General features: G+C 35.0%; 3 protein-coding genes and 1 pseudogene across 3 annotated transcripts; 3 read left to right on the top strand and 1 right to left on the bottom strand.

The window, feature by feature from the left end:
- Nucleotides 1-536: 536 nt before the first annotated feature.
- LOC106431769 lies at nt 537-3,104 on the bottom strand (annotated as a pseudogene).
- Nucleotides 3,105-7,124: 4,020 nt separating this feature from the next.
- On the top strand, nt 7,125-11,874 carry LOC106431804. Its single transcript, XM_013872629.3, has 15 exons — nt 7,125-7,409; nt 7,476-7,603; nt 7,689-7,821; nt 7,911-8,067; nt 8,143-8,221; nt 8,300-8,340; nt 8,444-8,560; nt 8,723-8,803; nt 9,199-9,261; nt 9,335-9,386; nt 9,573-9,647; nt 10,869-10,916; nt 11,059-11,094; nt 11,323-11,397; nt 11,527-11,874. The coding sequence occupies exons 1-15, from the start codon at nt 7,250-7,252 to the stop codon at nt 11,602-11,604; spliced, it is 1,323 nt and encodes a 440-aa protein (XP_013728083.1). The 5' UTR covers nt 7,125-7,249; the 3' UTR covers nt 11,605-11,874.
- A 2,156-nt stretch (nt 11,875-14,030) lies between these two features.
- Nucleotides 14,031-15,307, top strand: LOC125581369 (probable WRKY transcription factor 62). The gene is made up of 3 exons (XM_048746687.1): nt 14,031-14,416; nt 14,497-14,619; nt 14,717-15,307. The coding sequence occupies exons 1-3, from the start codon at nt 14,145-14,147 to the stop codon at nt 15,105-15,107; spliced, it is 786 nt and encodes a 261-aa protein (XP_048602644.1). The 5' UTR covers nt 14,031-14,144; the 3' UTR covers nt 15,108-15,307.
- Nucleotides 15,308-21,320: 6,013 nt separating this feature from the next.
- On the top strand, nt 21,321-25,952 carry LOC106431793 (vacuolar-sorting receptor 2). Its single transcript, XM_022707412.2, has 12 exons — nt 21,321-21,827; nt 21,935-22,627; nt 22,705-22,793; nt 22,940-23,009; nt 23,086-23,169; nt 23,250-23,326; nt 23,421-23,502; nt 23,568-23,650; nt 23,778-23,844; nt 23,940-24,068; nt 24,154-24,260; nt 24,372-25,952. The coding sequence occupies exons 1-12, from the start codon at nt 21,500-21,502 to the stop codon at nt 24,465-24,467; spliced, it is 1,905 nt and encodes a 634-aa protein (XP_022563133.1). The 5' UTR covers nt 21,321-21,499; the 3' UTR covers nt 24,468-25,952.
- The last annotated feature ends 128 nt before the right edge of the window (nt 25,953-26,080 follow it).

Here is a 26,080-nt window from a genome sequence, read left to right as displayed (position 1 = left end):
CTTGAAATTAGGGCTTGACGTCCTTGTGTTCTTCTGGGGATTGTCGGAGAACCGCGGTGAACGTAACCTGTTCTTGTAAGAAGGATCTGTTTTGGAGGAAGGACCATCACCATACTTGGAGAAACTCCGCCGTTTCTTGAAATTAGGGTTTGACGTCCTTGTGTTCTTCTGGGAATCGCCATGTAGAAAGATCGAGGTTTCTAGGTAAAATCACGGTTTTTGAATTTGAGAGGTTGGAGAAACAAAGAAGAACAGAGTGATTAAAGAAGTGGCCATTGTTAAATTTTGGAGAAGATCACCGCAACTGCACAATTTTAGTAGTAACATGCTTGTTTATAAAGAAAGTCCACGTGTCAATATTTTATTTTTTGCTTTTTTGGTAAAAAAGAAATTCAACAGATGTTACCGTTGAGATGTAAAGAGGAGAAAAAAAAACAAAAAGAGTCTTTGTTTTGATTTTAAAATTTTCCCCGACGAGATCAAAGTTAGATTGAGAGTAAACACAGACCAACAACAAAGGATCAATCATCGTCATTTCAAGCCTCACAAGTTTCTTCCAAGGACTCGTTGACTGGTTTCAGTCCATTTTTACCCTTGCCAGATCTAAAACGAGGGCTGTCATGCACAGCAATTGTGTTCTTGTTCTGAACTGTTCCGGTGCTGTGTTCGGTTCCGGTTGGAGGCTGTCTTCGAAACGTCTTCACGGACTGCATCGCTGAAGCTTCCTCTCCGAGAAAGGTTAAGTTTGGCGACTTGGACGGGTCAAAGAAAGCTAGAAAGTTACATAACATGCTACTTAGTAGTCACAAGAAAGAACATGGGTGAGCTCTAAGCAAATATATATACGAGTTGTGTTTCTAAATATACCTTCTTGAGCTCAGGTTTAGCTGGAGGCGCCTCGTAGTAGAAGTTGGGGACAGGTTTAGCCTTGAACTTTAGATTCTTTCTTAGTTGTTTCAAAGCTGCTTCTTGTTCTTCCGGCAAAAACATTGACTTTACCCTTTAGAATCAGAAAAGAGTACTGCATCAAACTGGAAAATACATGGACTTTACCTTTTGCCTTTGTTCGAGCTCGTTCCTTTCGGCTTCAAGCGCTTGGTTTTTCTCCTCAAGTTCTTGGTAATACTAGGCCAGGGTTTAGGGTTTAGGGTTTAGGGTTTAGGGTTTAGTCTGCATATGTGTTTTATTTAGTTAGTGAGGATCTTCTACAAGAAAACTTTTAATTGGATTGGATAGCTTTGTGTACTTACATCAAATAAGTGGATATTCACAGATGTCTCTTAATCTCATATATACCTTAATCTCAAATACCCTAATCTCATTTGCTCGTCGCCATTATCACTCACTTACAGTTTCTTACTCTTTTTGGTGTTGATCTTGCTTTTATCTTCGTAAATAGTCTGAAAGGATTGAGATTGAGAGATTATGATGAGTAAGGCAAGAGATCGTTTCTTGTGAAGAGGGGCTACGGGTCAATTACAATGGTCATATGTTATACAGGTTTGTTCAATGAGCTGAGCCCAACAATTACAAATAATAGATCGAGTGGGCTCTTTAGACGGACTCCTAAAACTCTGATAACTACAACTGCAATTTATTTTGCTCGAGAAGTAGGGGTGGTAGGCATTTCGGTTCAATCACAGTTTCGGTCTAGGTTTGGTTTGGGTTATTTGGGTTTAAGAAAACTTGAACCAAAGTCAATCCAAATTAATTTGGTTTGGTTTATTTTGGTTTGGTTCGATTTTAGTTCGGTTTTGTTTGTGTTCAGTTCAGTTTTAGTTCGGTTTGGTTCAGTTTAGTTTGGTTTTGTTTGTATTTTTCAATTCAACCAATTTGATTTTTGAGTTTTATTCTAGTTCAATTACAAAAAAATATGATTTATTAAAACATAAACAAATCATCATTTGACGCAAAATCATTATTTTCTTCATATTTAAACATAAAACCAAACATCTTCGATCCAAATCCAAGTGGCCATTTGACAATCATTTTTTTTACCGTTAGTTCCTTCCTTTACATGTGCATGGCTGTACACGTGTCAACCACTGATATGCATAGGAACATACATTATCAGCTTTTACGGTTGGCAATCTGTGAGATCACCAACCCTCCATTGGCAATCCGTGAGATCACCAACCCTCCGATCGGAGGGGATACACAGAAGAAAATCAAGTAAAGAGACAATAGGCAAGTGAGATCTGGTGATCAAACCTTGCGATCGTCATCAAATATATATATATATATATATATATAGCCGTTTGTTTACGTTTCTTTTTTCACTAGCTCATGTGAAAAATAGCCGTTTAGTCCCTATTTCCGTAATTTCCATTTTTCACTGTCTTGAAAATTCAAAAAAAAAACATATGACAGAAACAATCCCAATTAAATTATGTATGTGTTGATGAAAGTTGAAGTTTTTGCTTTGGCAGAAGAAACAATTCCAAGTTCGAGTCCAGTCCGTCCAAGTTTTTTACAATACTATCTTGACCGTACATGTGTAAGGAGTTGTTGGAAAAATAGCGCCCCACATTTTGAAACTACTTAAAAAATTCTCCCCTAATTCATTTATATTACACTTTACAACCCTAGCTAGCTAAGTTGATGCAGAGAATATTTAGGAATATTCTAGATATATATTATTTGATTTATTATTAGGATAATTACTTTAATTGTTTTAGGGTTTTTAGGTTTTTCTTATATATAGCCGTCTAGGCTTAACTTTGTATACAGATTTTGATTGATTAATAAAAAAGAGTTTTCCTAAAGAAGTTTCTATAAACCACACTGAGAAGAGTATTCTCAACCCTAAAGAGCTTTTGATTAAGCACTGTGAAGAGTATTCACAAATCCTAGTTTCCGGGTATTCTTAGAATCAACGGATCTAGTTTTATCCCTAGAAGCTTCCACTACATCAGGTGGGAACCCTCTTTGAAAATAAAGTCAATATGAAGGACATCGTCTTCATATATATCGTCTTCATACACGTCGTAGATTGGATCTTCATAGATCTCTCGATAGATCTCATGGTTCTCTTCTCTCTCAACAAAAGGACTTTCGTCCAGGAAAAGATAGATGCTTATACTCACCATGACATCTAGAATCATTCTTCGATTGAAAAACCAAAGAGACGCAGCTCTGATACCACCTGATGTAGCGGAAGCTTCTAGGGATAAAACTAGATCCGTTGATTCTAATAATACCCGGAAACTAGGGTTTGTGAATACTCTTCACAGTGCTTAATCAAAAGCTCTTTAGGGTTAAGAATACTCTTCTCAGTAGTTTATAGAAACCTCTTTAGAAAAACTCCTTTTTATTAATCAATCAAAATCTGTATACAAAGTTAAGCCTAGACGGCTATATATAAGAAAAACCTAAAAACCCTAAAACAATTAAAGTAATTATCCTAATAATAAATCAAATAATATATATCTAGAATATTCCTAAATATTCTCTGCATCATAAGTACACCCTTATGGAGCTGATGCTTACAGTCTCAGTGAGGAATGTTTCAAATATATTGAAGCTAAGTACGATAGGATATGCATAAGAGTCACCTAAGGAGGTGAAGAGCAAGAGCTGATTCTTGATAAGGGTGAGAAAGAAGGGTAAATTTGTTAACTGAAAAAGAAGACAAAAGAAACCCTGCAATGAAAGTGGTGGCGAGTCTATAGATGGTTGGGTTTGCAATGGAAACGTGCACCAAAGATAGGTTCAGACAAAGTTGTGTATGTTCTGATAATATTGTGGATATAAACTCTGATAATCTAAAGTGTAATAAGAAAAAGAATTTTGGAGTTGTGTGAAATACTACACCGTCACACACTGTATATTTATGTAATAGAGAGAAAGCTTTATTTTCTTGTTGCAAGCTTTGGATGTAGAGATCAAATCGCAAGTCTAATGCATCTAATCGATCAAGAGATATCCATGTAAGGGATGAACATGTAAGAGCTATCCATGTAGCGCATCTCATTGTCAGACTTCTCCTTCCATGAACTAAACTAAACATGTCTCAAATTTCATCTGCAGCATATGGTCATCGGTGGCCTTCTTCAAGAGCTATACTACATAAATGATATCATAGCACTTCTCTACACATCCATATTTGGCAGTGCGGTTAGCTATGGTGTTTACTTCTACAGTGCTGCTAAAGGTTCTATTTTTCTGCCTTCTTGTTATAGTATCACTGGTTTATGCTTCAGATCTCTGATGGCTTTTATGATGTTTCTTATTGCAGGAAGCCTGGCTAAACTCAGCTCACTCACCTTTTTGACACCAATGTTTGCATCAATCTTTGGGGTTCTTTCTTATCACAAGTTTCTCTAGTCTTTGGGTAGTATTCTCATATATTTGGTATTGAAACAGGTATCTGCACGGTCCTTGATGAGACTTTCTCCTCGTTGCAACTAGTAGGAGCAGTCGTCACTTTAGTCGCTAGACTTGGTCAACTTTCCAGAAGTCAACGACTGATACACTCTCAGTTTATAACAAGACGACCATCAATCATCTTCCGACAATGTTTTCAACAGAAATATATTTGGATTATCTTGCAGGTTTTAGACCAAAAAAGCTTTGAAAAATGTTAAATCCGAAGCATTATTACTAGCAATAGATATTCAGCAACGCACAACACATGTATATTGCAATAATATAGAATGTTTACTTGAAAAAAGATAGTTGTATCAACCATAGATTGAGTGAAACCATCAGCTAAGAATACAGAAGGTGAAATTCTAGATCCATTGTCTAGAGTCTTATTGTAAACCATATATGATCGGAACCGTTTAATTTCTTATCAATTAATTTAGTAAAACATCATAATACTCACTAAATCGGTTAACTAACCACTATAAAATTCCTACTCCTAGAGAAACGGAGACAAAAAAAGTTTCAAAACTCTTTGAGCATCATCATATGTTAGTGCATGATGCAACTATACATTAAAACAATATTGTCATACTTTTGAATTTTTTTCAAAATTTATGTGTTAAATCCCTATGAAAATATATATAGTTTTTGACTAAATGTTGTATATACTGAAGCCTATAATTTTAGTGTTGTTTTAAGATATCTAATAACATTCTAAATTTGTATTAATGTATGTAAAATTCTCTTTCATGGTACATAGGTATCATTCTAATTTTTTACAATTAATTAAGTAAAACTTCATAATACTCCTTAAATCAGTTGAATAACCACTATAAAATCGTTAATCTCTTGAGAAACATAGACAACAAAGGTTTCAAACATCTTTGAACATCATCATCATATGTTAGTGTAGGATGCAACAATCCATTAAAAAAATATTGTCATATTTTTTGAATTTTTCTCCAAATCTATGTATAAATCGCTATGAATTTATTGAGTTTTACGTTACACGCTCTATATACTGAAGCTTATAGTTTTAGTGTTGTTTTAAAAAATTTAACCACATTCTACATTTTTATTAATGTATGTTAAACTATCTTTCATGGTGCATAGGAATCGTTCTAATTTTTTATCGATTAATTTAGCAAAACTTTCTAATACTCCCTGAATCGGTAGATTAACCCTATATATAAAATAGTTATTCTCTAGAGAAACGGAGACAACAAAAATTTCAAACCTCTTTGAACATCATCATATGTTAGTGTAGGTTGCGACTATGGATTAAAACAATTTTTTTATATTTTTGAATTTTTTACAAAACCTATGTGTTAATCCATACAAAAATATTGAGTTTTTTTGGTAAATGCTCTATATATTTAAGTCTATATTCTTTAGTGGTGTTTTAAAATTTCTAACCACATTCTACATGTGTATTAATATATTTTAAATTTTATTTCATGGTATATGGGCATTGTTCTAATTTTTATCATTTAGTTTAGTAAAACTTCACATAATCCCTAAATTAGTACACTAACCACTATAAAATCACAATCCTCAAGAGAAACGGAGATAACATTGGCTCTAAACCTCTTTGTCCATCATCATATATTAGTGCATGATGTAACTATGCATTAAAATAATATTTTTATATTTTCAAAATTTTTCTTAAAATCTATGTATAAATATTGAGTTTTTGGTAAAATGCTCTACATACTCAAGCTATAATATTAGGTGTTGTTTTAAATTTTCACCACATTATACATTTGTATTAATGTATGTTAAACTCTCTTTCATGGTTTATGTGCATCATTTTAATTTTTTATCAATTAATTTAGTAAAATTTCATATAATCTCTAAATCAGTGGACTAACCACTATAAAATCGCTTTTTTTTAGAAAAAACGGAGACAACAAATGCTCCAAACCTCTTTGACCATCATCATATGTTAGTGCAAGATGCACCTATGCACTAAAACAATATTGTCATATTTTTTGAATTTTTCTCAAAATTAATATGTAAACTCCTAGGAAAAATATTGAGTTTTTCGGTAAATGCTCTTGTACTGAAGTTCATACTCTTTAGTGTTGTTTTAAAATTTCTAACCACATTTTACATTTGTATTAATATATGCTAAACTCTCTTTTATGTTACATGGACATCGTTCTAATTTTTTTATCAATTAATTTAATAAAATTTCATATAAATTTATAAATTAGTGGATTAACCATTATAAAATCGTTATTCTCTAAAAAAATGGAGATAACAATGGTTCAAAGCCTCTTTAACAATCATCATATATTAGCGTGTGATGTAACTATGCGTTGAAATAATATTGTCATTTTTTTTGAATTTTTCTAATAATATGTGTGAACCCCTGTAAAAATATTTAGGTTTTCGGTAAATGTTCTACATACAAACCCGAAGCATATATTCTTAGTGTTACAATATAACCTATTTAAATTAATACTCTATAAATTAATATACACTAAAAGTTTCTATAAAATAATATAATTGTATAGTTTCAAATTAAGTTTTTGGTTCAATTAGTATATCGATAAATTAATATATCTATAAATTAATAAAAAAATTTATAGTTTTGGTGTTGTCCAATTTTATATTTATAGTATTGTACGCTAAACTATCATTCATGGTATTTCTTGGAAGCCCAATCCCTTTTAAAATAATAATTGAAGGCCACTGCAAATGGGCTTTGAAAAATCTTATTTGGTGGTTAGATGGCGGAAGACCTCCCCAAAGAATATCCCTTTGTCTTCATCCTCCTTCCATCATATCATATTCCTCAATTCGAAAGAGAGAGAGAGAGAGAGAGAGAGAGAGACCTTGGATCGGTGGTGGAGTGTGAGGGAGTAGATCAATAGACATGGCTTCGACTGACGGACTTGTGCCCATCACCCGGGCTTTTCTGGCGTCATACTACAACAAATATCCTTTTCCTCCTCTTTCCGACGACGTTTCTCGGCTTTCCTCTGACATGGCTTCTCTGATTCAGCTACTGACTCTCCAATCTCCCCCATCTAAAGGTTCCCGATCCCACTTTTGTATTATTTCCTTCTGCTGAATCTCCTCATACATTTGTATTTGTCTAGGGGAAGCTTCCCTGATCGAAGAAGCGAACCAGCAGCCTCCTCACAAGATTGATGAGAATATGTGGAAAAATCGGGAGCAGATGGAGGAGATACTGTTTCTTCTGCAACCATCTCGTTGGCCTGTTCAGGTGAATCGTTTTGTCCCCAACCTAAGCCTTCCCCCTTCCTCTTCTTGGTGACAACAGCTCTCTCTCTCTTTCTCTCTTGTTTCAGCTTCGGGAACCTTGCACATCCGAAGATGCTGAATTATCATCCATTTTGAGACATCTCAAAGACAATTTTGATAAAGCTCTGGCTGCTATGATTTCCTTCCAGACGAAAAACTCTGAGCGCGTCTTTAACACTGGTTAGTTCTATTGTTTTATGATGCATAGATAGAGAGAGAGAGAAATAGCCAGCCTGTGTTTATACTTTTGTCTTCTTCCTTTTTTACAGTTATGACCTACATGCCTCAAGATTTCCGAGGAACGCTCATCAGACAGCAGAAGGAGAGGTCTGAGAGGAACAAACAGGCGGAGGTTGATGCCTTGGTTAGCTCTGGAGGGACCATACGAGACACGTATGCTCTTCTTTGGAAGCAGCAGATGGAGCGGTGAGCCTACCAGTTTCTGCTTTCTTATTTGATATGCTTGCTTGCTTACAGAGAACTTGTTTAATTTTATTGTAGGAGGAGACAGTTGGCTCAACTAGGCTCTGCCTCTGGTGTCTACAAAACCCTTGTCAAGTACTTGGTTGGGGTGCCACAGGTAAAGGCTCAATGCCTCCTCTCATTCTCATAGAAAATTGATTTAGTTGTTGATTCTTTTCCCTTTAATGTATTGTAGGTGTTGTTGGATTTTGTTCGACAAATAAATGATGATGATGGGTATGTACCATGGTTTCATTTATAAGGCTACTTATGGTGGTAGAAGATTCAGGTTGCATAAACAACTTTAACTGATAGGATCGTTTTATCTTCTCTTGTAAAGGCCAATGGAAGAACAACGACAACGTTATGGACCTCCTCTATACACTCTCACAAAAATGGCCACGGCTATCAGGGTTTTCTTAACCCTTCTCTGGCAAAGATATGATACTTTCAAACTGTAAGATTGTTCCCTTTCCTTCTTTCTTTTTATTTTTGCTTATAGTAGTTGTTAAATCAAGGCTCTCTTCAATTCACACTAGTCAATAATCAAGGTTCCCTTTCTCAGTGAACTTTCCCATTTAGTGGTTGTGAGATCTTATTTTATGTGTGGGATCGGCAGGAATAAAGAACAAATGAATCTCCTGTCCGAAGCTGCTATCGTCTACACATCTGAGTTTGAAAGATTCGTCGCATTTATCAGGTACCTTCTTCCTTTCTAAGATCACACATTGTCGGGGAATGCTCACCTTTGAAACTTTCTTGCTGCGAAAAAATTGTGTGGATGTTTGATTTTAGGGCTTGTTCACTCTGTTTCTTTTTAGTAGTTTTATTTGTCTCCTAATTTGTTTTGGCTATGTTAAAATTGTTACTAGCATGTAAAGGCATTCCTATCAAGCTTTAGAGTAAGTTTAGTAGTCTGAAACAATATGATGTAATTACTAGACATTCTTTCTAATAAGTTTTTTTGTGTTATATTTCAATTTTTTTATTGAATTTTTTATTTCGACAGTTCCAACATTACTTTGGTTAGATGTCTTTAGGCATTGTCTTTCTCTACTGAAAAAAAAATTAACGTTTTCCATTGTGCTTTTCCAGCGATGTATTTGCCAATTCCCCCTTCTTCATTTCAGCAGATGCCGCTGGGATATTGGGTTCAAGGTTAGCTTCCATTGTTCACAAGATTCTCTCTACAGTTCATTGGTAACTAGTTCTAAGAGTTTGTACTGCTTAGGGAAAATGAGGAGTACAAAGAGATTATCGTCCAAGCTGGGAGAACCTATGAGGTAAACTGTTCTCCTCAAATGCTTTTGGTTATTAATGAAACTGAATGTTTTGACATTATTAGACTCTTTAGACTAGCTCCATCTGAAATTGTTGCGTTTAAAATAAGTGAAAAGTGATGGAAATGACTGGTGTGTGGTATGCCCATTTTCTGGTGGCATATATAAAAGTTTTTGTTGTTTCTCTAGGTCTCATTGATGGTGGAATCCGAAAATTCATATATTGGTTGGGATTTCTCCTTGATGCAAGGCAAGATAAGCATGGTATTTCTTTTTGAACCCTCAATCCGTTTTCTCATTATATAACTTAAATTATTTGTTTGCTTTTCTTGCTTGGTTTTGCTCCCCTCTCCAGAATTTGTTTGATAATTATAGGTGTGTCTAGGTTCTTTTGGTAGGAGCTACAATAAGTTGTTTTGGTTAGGGCTTTGCGCCTTGCAGATCAATCTGTTTCAACTTAGCAACTGGAATTAAAAAAAAAAAACTAAAAGGATGGCCACGGACATACCTAAAGAGGTGATAATAGTCGTGGTGATTGAAACCAAAACATGTTCTTTAGATGTTTCTTTCACCTCTGATATGAACCGACTTTGATTTTAGCCGTTTTCTAATGTGAGAAAGAGAGAGATGTTTAGCTAAGCTTTCATCAACACTAGTCTCTCTTTGAGAATAAGGTTGATTGTTATAAGTCGAATTCTTATTAATCTTAGCATATTCTTATATAGGGATACAACTTAATGTAAACAGGAAAACTTAAACCTAATTCATAAAAGATAACACCAAAACTGATTAGCTAAAATACCTTGACCAATCCTAACACATGTCAGCCTCGGACATTTATGAAACTTCACTAGAAGATAAGAATCAGTGTCGTGTTAAGTTGTGATCCAAGGAAAAAGAGGAAAGATGAAAACAGAGTACGTTAGAAGAGAAGAGAAAAGTGTTACATGAAAAGAGATGGGTGTATGAGATCAAAACAAAGTACATTACTTAGCGTATACGAAGCGAAGTTATGATAGGAGAGAAAACCTATTTGAAAGCTTAGTTTTTTACTGAAGAGTATGGGTGTAAGCTTGACTTTGCTTTGTTAAAGGGTTGATCAAACGAGCCTTTTATCAAAACTGTTGCGATTAGATAAGAATCTCAAAGGTTATCGCCGTGTTGCCCTTATAGCGCCACGATATTTAATCAAAAGGGCACCGTGTGGCGCGCTTTATGGATATTGCCTTGCTAAAGATGGTTAAGGCGTTGAGGGCATGACGATGATGATCACACATTATCCCTATTTGCCGTACATAAAATTGTATATGTTGCTGTTTCCGCTAGAATCTGGTTAGCTTTGTTTTCGCACATAGTTGATAGCCTATATTTTCCTTTGATGAACCATTCATGTGAAAGGCAAACAAGAACTGTTGTTTCTTGATACCAGATGTGATCTCAGTTTGGTTCTCACCTGATGTGGTTCGTCCTATTTTTATTTACCAGGATATTGGATTTAGCGTGGAGTACATAAGTGCTTCAGGGGAAAAGACTGTGAGTGTGCTCATTAGTTTCCAAACTCTCATTAAACTTTAATAGCATATAGTACATACAATATCTCTCACCCTTTTAAGATATACGTTCAAGTTCAACCAGTGAATTCTGAGGGATGAATTACAAATTTCTCTTATTGCAGCTGATATTACCTTACCGTCGTTATGAAGCTGACCAGGTGAGTGCCATGTACATATGGGGGGAAGCTTATGAGTATTTTTGGTTTTGTTGTTAATTTCACAAGTTAGGTTATGAGCTTTCTTTTAGCTGTGCTGTTTAATCTCATAAGTTTTTTTCTTTGGGAAAGCTTATAATTTCTTTTTCGTTTTTTTAGCTGTTGTTTTATGTGCATAGCTAGGTTATTTAATGTCATCGGTTTCGGGATCCATTGTGTTTGTTCCTACAGGGAAACTTCTCTACGCTAATGGCTGGAAACTACAAACTTGTTTGGGACAATTCATATTCAACTTTCTTCAAAAAGGTAGAATGATAGTTACATTTTGAGGCAGACAAAGTGATTCGATATGCTTTATAGACTCCTATTTCCATTGCTTTTACTAACGAGGATATATTCGTTTGCTTCTCTTGATCTCCATTGTTTGTGTAATAGACTCTTCGATATAAAGTGGATTGCATACCACCAGTAGTGGAGCAGAAAGTGGAAGATGAAGATGGATTAGAATCATGAAAACTCATCATCATCTATCTGTACAAAGACAAAACTTTGACCTTCTGAAAGACATCATAAGTATCTGTTGCGGCCTCGTACAGGAATATGACTATCTTGTTTGCCGAGTAAGTGAAATTTGGCGATTGAAGCTGCATGCTCTATTATCGATGTATGGGTTACAAATATTATTTGGTTGGTTTGAAATAGCTGGGTTGACGTCGCTGAAACAACTACATGGGCCTACAACCTAAATGGGCTTATTTGCATCTATGGTATTTGTTTTCTATTTTCACTCTCCACCCAAGTCTTCGTGTATCTTCCGAGTAATTTTGCAAGGATCCAAAATTATCTTAGAGGCCTAATACGGGCCCAGTTTAAAAACGACCGTCTCGCTTCAATTATTCTTCAGATCGGACTCACTGGCGACGATGGATTTACAGCAAGAGCAGGCATGTTGGAAACCCTTTTTTATCCTCACGGATGATGTTAAGTGTCTTCTCAGTTCTCAGAAATGTATGCAATTGTTGGATATATCGTGCATATTTTTATAACATGATAAGCGATGTCATAGACTATCAAAAGCACGACAAACCACATCGTGGATAAAGTCATATTTGCCATAACTTTTCTCAGCTGCTTAGTCCTATTTAAAAAAACAAGCATGGCCTTCTTTCAAGTACTAAGCTTCTGCATTAACTTGTTTTAAACACACATACAAGATTGGAGTATTGTACTAGATGAACATCGCTAAAATGTTACACTGGAAAACTGTTTTCGATCATATGTCGCTATTGGACATTCTGCTTGGATACACGTGACCTTTTGCTGGTGAGAAGTTTTTTAAAATATTCCTCCTCCTAAAGTTTGTATGTCTTTGTTGACTTGAGAATTATGGGTGTTGGCTTTCACCTTTTGGTGCATGTGTTACGCTTCAAATTATCAAGAGTCATGACATCATAAAAGAATTATTTTAAAAAGTCCTGCATAGTTTACAGGTTTAAAAGCTATATATAATATATATAATATATCTCATCTTTTAATGTTTATAAGTTTGTAAACATGCATATATTTTTCTCTTTATATCACATGGAAAGTCGTCAACCAAGCGAATAATGTTTAATTGGCAATTAATATATTTTTACTAATTACTAGATAATTGGTGATTTATTTTGCCTGTGGGATTTAAAACGATCTTATGTACTCTGCTATCTATAGTCGAATATACATTGCCAACACAATCAACGTCATGATTTCGAGGGTGCATGTATTCCTATTGTAAACCCAGCTATTATCTACTAAGAAACGCCACACCATCACTAAGACGGGGGTAGCGAAGGTTAGGTCTTCACTTTTTATTGATAAATTCACATATTAGAAACCACAATAATAAATTGTTCGAAAAATGTTCCAAAAGAAAAGAAACAACAATAATAAAATTGCTTTAGCAAATCAAAGTTATATATAAAAAAAAAGAATTGTGATAGTCATACGAAAGTCGCAACCTAACATGGCCAGCCGCCGATATTGAAGAAGAAGCAAACGATACTTAAGTATAATTGATGTATAAAGTAAAAATAGGGAAACAAAAGGTTGAAGTTATAGTATCACAACACTATGACGTCGTTGATGTAGACATATTTACAAGAAATAACATAAGTTGAAATCCAATAAAGAGCACATGCGAATTTCGCTTATTTTAAGCTGTTAATCTTCTTCGTTGGATTGATAAATGATGAGATTGAATTAGAATTAAATTATACTAGTGATCTGTAATCCATAATTCAACCTTTCATGACGTACGGCAGGATGAGGTCATGTACCCTACGTCACTTTTGACGGAGCTCACTTACTTACGCCGTTTAAATTGGTTCCTCCGTTTTCTTCGCCCAATTATTAGGCGTTCCATCTTCTCAGGTGCGGTACCACATGACTTTTGGACCCGTCCCATTGTCAGAGATCTATAACTTCACTCTCACCGATGTTCTGTGATACAAACCTACCTTTTTGTGTTTTTTTCTAAAATAATTATGAAGAAATGAAATTATATGCATTCTTGACGGGCCAGTAACTTTTTTTTTTGGTGAAAGGGCCAGTTTTATTAACTAGTGAAGGGAGGTTACTGTTTTTATCTGAAGATAGAAACCACTTGATCGAAAAGAGAAGTAGATGCGGTGAAATAAATTTGATGTCCAAAAACAAAACAAAAAAGTCTTGAATCTAAGATAATGAGTTTATATGTAATTGTTTACTTTATACTTAGTATACTAATAGAGCTGTTAGTTAAGTCAACTAGAAATGCTCGCTGCTTTTGTCTTTATATCGTGGGTTATATCTCAAGGGCCACATACACATTACCTAATTACATAATACTAGTATGGTAATTAAGGAGTGTATCGTAATTAACACACAAGTATATATATATATATATATACACGAAACTTCGTATCAACAACCTCATCAATATATATACGAAGAGACCCATCACATCTCCTAGTTAAAAATCTGGGATTTACTCAAAACGTAGAGAACATTGCTCAAGTCAAAAAGTGACCAAAAAGATGAACTCTTGCCAGCAAAAGGCTATGGAGACGCTGCTTCACGGCCATGGGTGTGCCAACCAGCTCAAGCTCATCATGGACCACGCCAAGTCAGACTCGTCCATGGAAAGGGAGGACCTGGCCAAGTCCGTCCTCCATTGTTTCTCGGATGCTCTAGCCATCTTGATCGATACATATGACCATCATCAAGGTGACCAATCCAATAACTCATCTCCCCAGGATGCGTCGCCTGTTCTTGAGAACAGCAGGAAACCACTTCACAAGAGGGGAAGGTATATATTAATCAATTGAAATATTCAAGAATGGTTGAATGAATGATGTTCATTAATCATGATAAGCTTGGTGGTTGCAGAAAGACATCAGTGGCAGAGAGCTCAGACTACCGTAGACACGAATCCCCGAACCCGATCTACCACGATGGCTTTCTCTGGAGGAAATATGGACAAAAGCAGATCAAAGAATCAAATCACCAAAGGTAATACATATCATTCACTATGATAAAATATATATATATATATATATATATTCATGTAGTAGTTTTCATTAAAAAAAAAGGAATGATGAAATGGTAGGAGCTACTACAAGTGTGCGTACACTAAAGACCAGAATTGTGAAGCAAAGAAGCAGGTTCAGATGATTCAAAACAATCCTCCATTATACTCAACCACTTACTTCGGCCACCACACGTGCCAACTTCACCAAGCCTATGCAACTTTCCCCGGGGACACCTCTGACCCGCAGGATTCCCACATGATCCGATTTGATCACCCAGACTCCTCCATCCATCAACATCAGAACCAAAGTCAGAATCAGATCATTTATTTAAAAGATGAAAACATGATGATGTTACCTGATAAATCAGAAGAGTGGTCGTCTCCATCTCAGTGGATGTCCTCGGAGGTTGCTCACGCGGTGGAGGCTTTCGGGTTTAACCCTTTTCGCACATCAAGTGACTTATCATGACCACTTACATCCTTCCCTTCTCTATCATCATACATATGTAGCTTCGTTAATTATATGTTCCCACCTACAATCCGGTAGTATCCTAGCTACTGTTACGTTTTCGCGTTATACATTTCTGTCTACTTGTGTACAGCACTTGAAGCTTTTGTTTTTAGTTAATATTAACTAGCTTCAATAACACGTGAATGAATGTTTGGACTGTTGCCGGATTTCTTTTTGTTCACACGGGAATCCATCTTTTATAACCAACCGTCGAGAAACGTTTTCAAGTACCCTCTGAGTAAGTATGTGAAATTTTCATTAACAATGTAATGACACAAGAGATAAGTATGTGAATTTTCACTAACAATGTAATGTGAATAAATATATATAGCTAGCCAGACTTCTTTTTTTTTGATAATTAAGTATGTAAATTTTCATTAACAATGTAATGACACAAGAGATACAATCAGTTTTGATAAAATCAAATCTTAGTGAAACTAAACTAGCTAGTTAAAGCAAAGGTCTAAGAGAGCCCCAAAAAAGATAAAAAAGACTCACAAAGACAAGGAAGTTTAATCACATTCGTATGAATATGATTAAAGCTTAGCTAAGAAAGACTTGGTGGATGTCTTCTACATAGAAGATAGTTTGAACTATGTTTTTTTTTACCAGCCATGATGTCTCCAGAACACTACTGTTTTCAGTCGTCGGGATTCTGGCACACCACCGTTGTTGCAAATTTAAGAAACCATGAAGTTGCTAAACTTCGTGTTGTTGCATATTTTTATCATCCATTCGCATAACAAAAACGAAAGTTTTTCGTCCCCTTTATCATAATTAGTTTTTTGCAATAAATGTTGTCTGCAAACATTGATATTGATTTACTGATTTTATTTGTAAAAAAAACTATTAAAAGTTTAATATCTGGATATTCTTATTCCATAGGTAAAAATCACCATGAGAACGGCCGGACTCGCTCATGCAAAAATACTATCAATCGTACAAAAATCCAACACAGAGTCAAAAAAGTGGTGAGAAAGTAAATTGTTGATCGGGTCAATGAACTTGCCACTAGAGCAGATGGGAAAGACAAACCTTCTTGACCCTTGTGCCCTAAATAACTAACCACTGACAAAATAACTATTCTCTCCGTTTAATAATACTTGATGTCTTGTAATATTGCACAAAGATTAAAAAAATTAATTTCTCTAAAAAAGTATTTTAAATATATAATTTTAAAATCAGTTAATCAATTATAAAAAAGACAGTAAAATCTAATTGGTTGAACAGTTACCAATAAAATTAAAATTAACCTTAAAATCTCAAAATTTCATGTAAATTAAAACAAAATAGTCATTTCGAAAACATCATCTATATTATATATTAGTCATATATAATCAGAAGAATATATCTCCACTAATTTTGTAAACTACTCATATCTCTTTTGGGTTAAAGGACCTTTGTATCGCCTAATTAAGTAATTATTACAAAGGTTTTTAGAACATATCATTTCATTTATCCTTTAACGCGTATACTTCAACGAGAAAACAAAGATCAATAATGCATCTTATTTGTTTTGTTCAAAGATAACATATAACATTTCACGGTCCCCCTTTGTTTTTGGTAATTGTGAGCTCATATATATGATGCAATATAAAACGGATAATTAATTAACATTATCCTCTTCAAGTATCCAACCCATATATAGATCGTGGATGCCGTTCGTTGACAAAAAAAAAAGGATCGTGGATGCCGTTTAAATATCCTAGAAAACAAACTTGAGATGACGAATACTGTTTGATACCTTAATCATTCAAGATGTATGCATGATTTATGGCACAACAATTTTATACACATAGACAAATATTATACATGTCATGTTTTTTAATTTATGATAAATAAGTAACACATACACGAACCTTTCTTCTTGGAACATGCATCAAATATTCTATTAACAGGCATTATTTGGTATGCCCAAAATCATGTGTATGTCTACATTTCAATCTGCACATGTGTGTATAAAAAGGAATTGTGCGCATTAGCCCATAGCATATTCAAACGACTTATAATAATTAAAATGAAACTCAGATAGTAAAGGGAATCTAGGGCTGAAGGTGATGGTTTGTATCCTTTTCGGTATTTCAAAACCTTTCGTGCGGTATATTTTCGGTTTGGACATGTTAACCGAAACGTCGACTTCAGCGCGTTACTTGTTTTCTTCAAGGTCGTCGAATGCGGACTCTAGAATTATAAGTGAAACTTCTCTTTGAGTTTCTTCTCTCCACAACCATATCTATCATCTGTCATGTTTTAGTTATTTTAGTTTGCTGCCAAATTTCCCATTATTGGACATTTAATTTTTAATATAATCAGTTGTTCAAAAAAGGACTTGTTAACCAAACTCATTCTTGGATTAGTGGAAATGATGTAACAAAAATAAATCAAAAGATAAATTAATGCAACCAGCAGTTGAAAATATGTTTGTTTATGTACACTTAACTATAATCTCTATTATATAAAAGCAACTAAATTGGAAGTTTTTAAGGGGTGATACATCAGCATAAATATTCTTATCCAATCAAAGTGCCACATCACCTTTATTTCTGGTGCAAATCATATGCCATTTTGATATGTTGTTTGGCTTGAACAAGACTTTTGTAATTGGCCCAAAAATATTAAAACTCTTTAGTCCAAATACACCATATTCACCTTAGATCCTGTTCATGTTCTCTTTTCTACATATCTTCCAATTCAATTTATATTGGTATTTTGCCTCCTTTCCCACTCTTCAGCTTATTAAGTTGTTGGGTTGTGTTAAATTGTGGCGCAGGAGTATGGTTATGGTTTCAAATTCTCATGAAAAATATGCTTCGAGATTTGAAAGTGCTTCTAAATGAATGGAATTATGCAAACACATAGCCTTAACATTTGCATAAAGACATATAACAATGGTGTGCATGATTCATAAATTCTTTGGGCTTTTTGGATTTAACTATCTATATTATTTGTGTCGACTGTTTTCTTCTTTGAATTTTCAAAATCATTTAGCTTGCTGGATTGAGTATTTAATTTCTCAAGATTTTGAATCCTCTCATATATCGAATGATCTATTGGAGTCAGCACAAGAAGAGATCAAAATTCCTGGAAGCATTAATATATCTTAAACAGATGGTATTTACATAGATTATGTAATTGTCTAGAATTTTAATGAAAAGACTGGCGAAGACGACGAGTGTTGGAGGTGTAAGGCAGGCACATTGTCCACAGTCCTAACTGTTTTATGTTTGTTGGTAATTTTTAAATTTTTTGGTAAACGTTTTGTTAGTACCTTATATTTTAGAATCATATTTTTTTAATATACCGACAATAATTAGGATCCAATGAAACTCATCTTAAAACAAACACTACAAAAAAGACTGGGTTGTATCACTTAATTAAAATAATATAAATAAATGATATTATTTTAAATTACTTATTTTAAAATGAAATAAATATTCATTATTTGAAATCAATTATAATAATTAATTGTATTATTAATTATTATTACATCAGTTCACTAGAATGATACTATATTTTATATTAATTTGCATCACTTTGATAAAATTAATTTTATTTTCATATTACATTTTCAGTAGATGTTTTGCCCGCATTTGCAGATTTAATAGTTTTACAAAAAATTATAAATAGATATATTATCAATTGCTTGGAATGAACCGAATTAGCTTTGTCACCCCAAAGACACCTTCGGTATTTTATTTTCATATTACATTTTCAGTAGATGTTTTGCCCGCATTTGCAGATTTAATAGTTTTACAAAAAATTATAAATAGATATATTATCAATTGCTTGGAATGAACCGAATTAGCTTTGTCACCCCAAAGACACCTTCGGTATACAGGGGTGCACATAGGATTAAAGGTAAATCAGGACTTTCTTGGCAGAGTTTTAGGCGCATCCCCCTACGTAGGCCCTAAACTAAGCAAGTTAGCTTCCATCGAGAGAAAAATTATTTTCATGATCTTAAAATATTTAATAATACATTAAATATTAAATTTTTAATATACAATAAATTTATTTTTTAATAAAATATTTTATCATATAAAATAAACTTGGAATTATATATAACTATATACAAGGATTTATATTTATTTTTAAAATATAATGATGTAAAATATTTTTGGATAACATAATATTTAATCTTTCTAGATAATGATGTTTATCAAATTAATGAAATTCATTTTAATTGATGGGTAATTGTATATTAACAAATCTAATCTAATTAATTATTAAGGGTAATAAGACTTTCAACACTCTTAACTTTTTAACGTGGGATCAAAAAATTAATTCGTAAATAATAGTATAAATATTTTTAAAACTTTTACCCATCTTTCAGAAATTATCACTATGAGGAATTTTGATTATCCTAAAAAAATTATCTTAAAAGATATATTCATTCTATCTTAGGTGATATTGATATATATATATATACTAATTTTGAGACTTCTTAGTAGTGCCACATATGACAAAATATTCTCCACCAATCAACCTGCCATGTCATTATGGACTGGGCTTGGATTACCAAAAAAGTTAACATTTGCAGCCCATTTAAACCATTTCAAACCAACTTAAAATCTAATTCTCTAAAATCCGGCTCAAGATCCGTCGACTGTTGACCATTAGAGCAAGCTCACCTTCGGAGGAGCCCCGCGGCCCCAAGACGTTGTGGTCCAGAGGACCCGACTCCAAACCCTACTCACATCCAATCTTCCGTGACGTCGCCGCCTCCAAGTCCGAGAAACCACGCACTGCTCCGTCTTCATTCCGATGGAGAGAGACCATACCGGAGGTGAGCATCTCAAGAGAAACCACCATCCTCTTCAAGAGTCGCCCCTTTTAAAAATAGAGCCTGTTTAAAATTACAAATGGAATATAATATAAACATATATATACTATTTTAGTATTACTAAAGTAAATATAATCTAATTTAAATATGATAGTATCATTATAATTTTTTAATTATTCTAATGATAAATTATTATCTAAATCATTTAAATTATTTATTAAAATTAATAATTGGCATAAAATATGACTAAATCTAATATTATTGAAAAAATGACAAATTAACAAATTCACTTCATTAATAATAGTACAGAATTGTAAGTGTGAAGCTAGATGCCTTTTTGACATCTACCAAAGTTAAACCACGAATGGAAATTCTACGCCAGGATAACTGATTTACGTAGATGTTAAAAATGAAAACTAAGATCTATTGTCATTCCCTTCTTTTCTTCATCAAATATATACATTTTTTGTAAAATTAAAGTATATAATCCGCGCGTAGCGCGGACACAAACCTAGTATAGGTAATATTTAAATTTAGATATATCTCAAAAGATGACTCCAACAACTTAAGTTGATAAACGCGAGAGTGAAAGCAACGTCCGTGTGGCTAAGTATAAACACACTGCAACAATCACATTTTTTCTAGTCAAAATCGTCACCACTTTTCTTCCGCACCATTTAGGTCATCGTAGCCACAGAGTCCTCAGGTTGACCTCCTAATTTAACATTATAATATATTAGAGACTTATGTATATAATATCATTTTATAAAATAAGTAGGCTGATAACACATGATAAAATCCAAAGATATCCATCCCCCTCATTACTCGTCCTTTAGGTAAAACAAATATATTTTATATATTATAAGTTCAACAAAATATGGGGAACAAACAACAAAAGTTTATGATTTTAAGAAGCTAACCAACATTCAAATCTATGTTTGTTCATATGGTGTTATTATATATATTTCGGGTATCATGGTTTGTTGGATTTGAACTGTGTAAAGCTGTTTGACCAGATAAAAGGTCCACAGGTTCGGGTACTCGGCAGACCGCGTTTCATAAAAGAGGGACGTACTTTCGTCCGATTATTCTAATAGTCAACCGGAAATTAGTATTTATCGAATTGCTTAAAAAATAACTAATACTTGTTAAAAAATCTATACTGTTTATATTTAAAAGCCTACTACCACTACTGCAACTACACGATGGAAATAAAAGGGATCGAAAAGGCTTTCCTGGATAAGGCATATACGTTTTTTTTTTGAAAAAAGGCTTAATAAGGCATATACGTTGCTCAAAAGTCAAAAGGGGTAAGGCATATACAACTTTGAGAAAATGAAATATGGGTCTAATATATATATTCAGAAGAAAAGACCCACAAATTAGGTTATATTAGGCCCAACTCGCGTCAGTGCGTTTATTGCCACGTCAAAACCAGGAGAAAGCGGAAGATATATTTGCTCTGAGAGTTAGTTTGACAGTTTCAATTTCTTTTTATGGGAAAGCGAAGCTAAAGTGAAAGAGGGAAAATAGAAAGGTTAGCCAATATTAGAAATCAAACAGAGAAATGTATCTATCGGGTGGGATGATGATGATGAAGAATGTAAGATTATCTGTAATGGGATGGGTGATGGTGTGGTGGTGGTGGGGTTCGTGCATGGGGAGGTTCGTGGTTGAGAAGAATAGCCTGCGAGTGACTTCACCCGAGTCCATCAGAGGAATTTATGAATGCGCCCTTGGCAACTTTGGTGTTCCACAGTACGGCGGAAGCATGTCTGGCTCTGTGGTTTACCCCAAAGCTAACCAGAAGGCTTGCAAGAACTTTGAGGATTTCGACATCTCTTTCAGATCTAGAGTCTCTGGATTGCCCACATTCGTTCTCGTCGATCGAGGAGGTCCCCCATTCCTTTCTCTCTTTATGATTCACGTGAAAACTAGGATGACTTGCTATGCAAGGAACCCATGACTCAGTTATTTGTTGTGATTTTGGCCCCTCCCCCAGATTGTTACTTCACCTTAAAGGCCTGGAACGCGCAACGAGCGGGTGCTGCGACAATATTGGTGGCGGATAACAGGCCGGAGCCACTCATCACCATGGACGCCCCAGAGGACGAAACAGCAGATGCGGAATACCTGCAGAACATCACGATTCCTTCAGCGCTGTTGAGCAGATCTCTAGGGAGCGCCATCAAAACGGCCATAGATCAAGGAGAACCCGTCCGTATAAGTCTGGACTGGCGGGAAGCTCTTCCACACCCGAACGACCGAGTAGCCTACGAGCTATGGACCAACAGCAATGATGAGTGTGGATCCAAGTGTGATGCACAGATCCGGTTCCTTAAGAGGTTCAAAGGAGCGGCTCAGATTCTCGAGAAAGGAGGATACACTCGCTTCACTCCCCACTACATCACCTGGTACTGTCCTGAAGCGTTTCTAGCAAGCAGACAATGCAAATCGCAATGCATCAACGGAGGAAGGTATTGTGCTCCTGACCCTGAGCAAGATTTCTCCAGAGGATACAACGGGAGAGACGTGATCATTCAGAATTTACGCCAAGCTTGCTTCTTTAGAGTGATGAATGAAAGTGGAAAGCCTTGGATTTGGTGGGATTATGTCACCGACTTCGCCATCCGTTGTCCCATGAAACACGAAAAGTACAACAAACAATGCGCCGATCAAGTTATTCGCTCTCTTGGTATTAACCAACTTCTTATTCTATTATATATATATCTCTCTTTTTTTTTTATCTCTTGATATATGTCTTTCGAGTAGGAGTCGATGTGAATAAAATTGACAAATGCATTGGAGACATCGAAGCAAACACTGAGAACCCCGTTCTCAGAGATGAACAAGAAGCACAAGTGAGCCCTCTCTCTCTCTCTCTCTCTCTCTCTCTCTCTCTCTCTCTCTCTCTCTCTCTCTCTCTCTCTCTCTCTCTCTCTCTCTCTCTCTCTCTCTCTTTCACAAATGTAAGCCTTCTAACTATTGATTGCTAATTTTGTTCAAGGTTGGGAAAGGTTCGCGAGGAGATGTGACAATACTACCAACTATTGTGATAAACAACAGACAATACAGAGGTAAGAAGCAAGGAAGTTCTTCCGTTTTGACATTATTAACTGGTTAGGTTTTTATTTAATATTTTTATTATCACAGGGAAGTTGGAGAGATCTGCGGTTCTTAAGGCCCTTTGCTCAGGGTTCCGCGAGACGACTGAGCCACCCATATGCTTAACCGAAGGTCCTCTCTACTTCCTGTACATATCTCTATTTGATATACACTACTTTTGACGTATGATTCTGGCTTCTGTGATTGCGCAGACATAGAAACCAACGAGTGTTTACAAAATAATGGAGGGTGTTGGGAGGATAAGACTACCAACATTACAGCTTGCAGGGTATGTAACCTCTCTACAGAAATTTGTTTGTTTTGTTATAATTATGCTACATATCTACGTATATGTTTTAGTAAAAGGAGTATCATTATTTCAGGACACTTTCAGAGGAAGAGTGTGTCAATGTCCCATTGTTCAAGGTGTCAAATTTTTGGGTGACGGTTACACACATTGTGAAGGTAAGAAATGCTCAAATGTATGTTATGATTAACTTAATGACAAAGAATTTTTTTGGATATTGCAGCGTCAGGGGCATTGCGTTGTGGGATAAACAATGGAGGATGCTGGAAACATACCCAAATGGGAAGAACATATTCGGCTTGCCGTGTAATATGGCATACCTCAAAACTAACTAACTTCCATCCTCTGTTTAAACATTGCTCTCTTTCTATATATTTGACTTACAATGATTGATTCTTACCTTTTTATTTTTGTTGTTGTTGCTGTTGTTCAGGATGATCATTCGAAAGGCTGCAAATGTCCACCTGGATTCAAGGGAGATGGGCTGAAAAACTGCGAAGGTATTCTTTGAATAGATTATACATATGAAATTAAGAGCTTGAACTAACCCCCCCCCCCCCCCCCCCCACATGTTGTTAATGTGTTATAAATACAGATGTGAATGAGTGTGAAGAGAAAACAGCGTGCCAATGTCGCGGCTGCAAATGCAAGAACACATGGGGAAGCTATGAATGCAGCTGCAGCGGAAGCCTGCTTTACATCAGAGAGCACGACATTTGCATAAGTATGTATTCATCACATAATTCTTGAAACCAGAAAAAGTTTCAGATCATCAAGGGGATAAAAATTAAATTTTACTATGCATATAGGTAAGGATGCAAGAGGAGACGTAAGCTGGGGGGTGATATGGATAATACTAATGGGTTTGGGAGCAGCTGCTTTGGGAGCTTACACGGTTTACAAATACAGAATCCGGGTATGCTTATTAGAACATACTTGTTCAATATTTGGTTGGAGTTGGATATATACATAATAAACTGATTTTGATCGTGGTAATTTTTTTTTCCTAATTGATTATGTGCTGTAGACATACATGGACTCAGAGATAAGAGCGATAATGGCGCAATACATGCCTCTCGATAACCATCCCAACACTCAACCTTCTTCTCAGCTTGAGTTGTAAGAACAAAGGCTTCACTCATTGCAGCTTCAAACTTCAAGCCTTAATTTGATCATATATATAGGGTTCTCTTACGTTTAATTTAGCCATTGTGGGAAGTCCTTTTATGCTACTTACTGTTTTTATATCATAGATGCTATAAAACTATACTGGCCAGGTGCATCCGATAGTTGGGCCTTATATATTTATTTTATCCTTTTGGTCGGTTACTCGTTTATAGTACACCACAACATTTTCGTAATAAAAGAGTACAATCTTTTTTCTTATCTTCCATTTTTGTAGAAATGGCAACTTCAATACCTAACAGTGGGTTGAAAATTTCATCTTGATTCACATTACATCTAACTCTGGAACAGAGCTGAACATTGTTTTTTGATCTTTGTAATGTGTAGTTTTTCTTCTTCTTTTTTTGCTAAAACAAATATTGAAATAAAAGCTTGTGCCAATAAAAGTGCATAACATTTGTTAATGAATGTAAGAGATGTTAACATAATAAATGTGAATGTTGCTTGGGAATGAAACAAAGGTAGAGAAGTCTTGAGATCGTTTGGTAGGCATGTCTTTTATCCTCATCATATCACTCATTATCCCTGTTTATTCTTCTTTCTTTCTTTCTCTAACTTTTGTTCTTTTTGTTTATTTTCCCGATTCAATAATAACAAAGGAGTTATTTTCTACTGAACCAGTGTGATCCACACACTGAGAAAAACAATTAAATCTGACTTTTAATTTAAGTAGATCACAGAAAAAACGAGGAGCGAGCTAAAGTCAACGGGAAGATACTCAGTTGTAGTGAGCACCGTTTACGGCACTTTGTGCATTGAAGTGGTTTTAATTAAATGACAAGTAATCAATTTTGATAAGAAACATATGCAAGTAGTAGTGCTTGAGGTGTGGTGGAAGCTATACGCCATCTTCATAAATCATTTCAGTTGTAATATACTAGTAGTATTTTTTTTAAAAAAGAAAGAGAGAAATGATGGTGTAGCATTGCATGCTCTGGGACAAGAAAGAAAGAAAGAAAGAAAGGATCCCTTCTCTTCTACTCCATCCGCTTTGCAGCTTCCATATAGTATTATTATTTGATTCAAAAAAAAAAAAAATCTGATTCTATGATCATAAGCGTGACCGGTTTAAGATTATTAATTTTTGAAAGAAAAAGAAAAAAAGTAGACAAAAGTGTTAAAGGCGAGGAGAAGATTGTCCCCAGGACTTGAGAGAGAGAAGTCATAAAGCCTCGTCTCCGGAGCTTACGCCGTTTACAGCACATTCTCTTTATCTCTCTCTCTCTCTGCCTTTTTTTCCAAATTCTCTCAGCTCTCTCTCCCCGCTAGTAAAGCTTCTTCAAATTTTTAATAACAGAAACAACTTTGGATTCGGCCATCACCTTCCCTTTTATTCTCAAGCTGCTGCTTTTGTTTTTCCTCTTCCTCCTTTGTTCAAACTCTCCCTCTTCCTCTGGGATTATTATCATCAGTTCACTGAAACCTTTTTAAATGATTTGGGAAGCAGATGACTTATAAGAATCTCCGGTAAAGAGAAAGCTTTTTGGTTGGTTTCCTTGTCCAGCATCCATGGCGGACTAGCCTATTGCCTTTCCTCTGGCTCGCTCTTCT

This window comes from Brassica napus, chromosome C2, assembly GCF_020379485.1.
Source record: "Brassica napus cultivar Da-Ae chromosome C2, Da-Ae, whole genome shotgun sequence".
NCBI lineage: Eukaryota > Viridiplantae > Streptophyta > Magnoliopsida > Brassicales > Brassicaceae > Brassica > Brassica napus.
The sequence above is the reverse complement of the archived record's forward strand: the minus strand, read 5'-3'. Positions and strand labels throughout refer to the sequence as shown.